The sequence below is a fragment of the Rhea americana genome, unplaced genomic scaffold (genome assembly GCF_003343005.1).
Source record: "Rhea americana isolate MKP2758 unplaced genomic scaffold, rheAme1 scaffold_591, whole genome shotgun sequence".
Taxonomy (NCBI): Eukaryota; Metazoa; Chordata; class Aves; order Rheiformes; family Rheidae; genus Rhea; species Rhea americana.
In genome coordinates this window covers 93,023-94,452 of record NW_028186747.1, presented here as the reverse complement: position 1 = coordinate 94,452, position 1,430 = coordinate 93,023, and the positions used below count along the sequence as shown (strand labels likewise).

General features: G+C 71.1%; 1 protein-coding gene across 1 annotated transcript in view; it reads right to left on the bottom strand.

The window, feature by feature from the left end:
- Positions 1–177: 177 nt before the first annotated feature.
- SPTBN4 (spectrin beta, non-erythrocytic 4) overlaps positions 178–1,430 on the bottom strand; it is a gene marked incomplete at its 3' end in the record, with an annotated part of 17,384 nt that continues 16,131 nt past the window's right edge. Inside the window, exons 29-31 of the mRNA XM_085319483.1 lie at positions 1,123–1,412; positions 588–663; positions 178–461 (exon numbers count right to left, since the gene is read on the bottom strand). Of these exons, the coding sequence (XP_085175609.1) occupies positions 178–461; positions 588–663; positions 1,123–1,412 (650 nt within the window). The remainder of the gene's footprint in view (positions 462–587; positions 664–1,122; positions 1,413–1,430) is intronic.

Here is a 1,430-nt window from a genome sequence, read left to right as displayed (position 1 = left end):
AACCCAAATGCACCCTCTCCCTTACATGGATGCCCAAGACCTCATGCATGGACACCTCCAAACCCAAATGCACCCTACCCCTTACATGGATGCCCAAGACCTCGTGCTCAGACACCTCTGAACCCAAATGCACCTGGCGCTGCCCTGACCGCCGCGGGGCCGCCTGTCCCCGCTCACCTGTTGGACGCCTTCTTGTTGGGCCCGTCGAGCTCATGCTTGCGGAAGAGGAAGCCCTCGTGCTGCACAGTGTGGGTGGGGGGCGGCGGCGGCGGGGCGCTGCTCTGCGCCGGGGCTGACCGTGACCGCCGCGCCTCCCCCGGCGCCTGGCCGGGCTCCTTGGGCCGCGGGCGCCGCCGGGGCTTGGGCCGGTCGCGGGCGCGGGGCCGGTCAGGACGYGGCATCCTCTCGGGCAGCATGTCGATGCTGTTGGGCAGGCGGCCGGGGGATTCCCGTTCCCGGGGCTGAAGGGGGAGCGGCGCCAGGTCGGGATGAGCACGGCTCTCCCAGCCGGCACGAGGAATGGCGCTGGGACAGTGTGGGACGTGTCCCTGGCCATCCGCCTCGGAGGGGCCGCGGCGGGGACTCACCAGGGCCGGCACYGGGCTGGGGCCCGTTGACTCCTTCTCCTGGAGCTGCTCCACGATGTCGGCCAGCGTGGCCTTGCTGCCGGCAGAGACGGGGCGTCAGGGCGAGCCGGCCATCCTGGGGCCACTCTGGGCTCCGTGGTGGGGCAGCCAACCTGGCGCCTGGCCTGGATGGACCCTGCACCCACCCTGGATGGACCCTGCACCCATCCCAGATGGACCCTGCACCCATCCTGGATGGACCCTGCATTGATCCTGGCTGCATCCTGCATCTATCCTGGCTGGACCTGGCACCCTGTCCTGGACGGACCCTGCATCCATCCTGGATGGACCCTGCATCCATCCTGGCTGGTCTGGCACCTTGTCCTGGGTCGATCCTGCACCCATCCCAGCCAGACCCAGTGGTCATCCTGGCCAAACCCAGCACCCATCCTGGCCAGACCCAGTGCCTATTCCAGTTGGTCCCAGCACCCATCCTGATGGACCTAGCGCCCTTTGCAGCTGGAGCCACCCCCTGCGCTGGCAGATCCCACCTCACCCGCTCGCCTTGCCGTCGTGGCGCGGCGCCTCCTGCTCGCTGGACTCCTGCCTCTCCAGCCGCCGCTCCCGCCGCTCCCGCCGCCTCTCCAGCAGCCCCTCGCCACGGCCCAGCCTGGCCTCCCCGGCCTCCGCCACCGCCACCTCCACCGCCGCCTCCTCCTTGGCTGGTGCTGGTGCTGGTGCCGGCGAGGCCGGCGCGGCAGCCGGGGGCTCGGGGGCTGCACCGCCATCCCCGGGCAGCGCCGGGGCCACGCGGTCCAGCCGGGGCTGCAGCCGCTCGGGCCGCAGCTCGTGGCGCACGTAGGC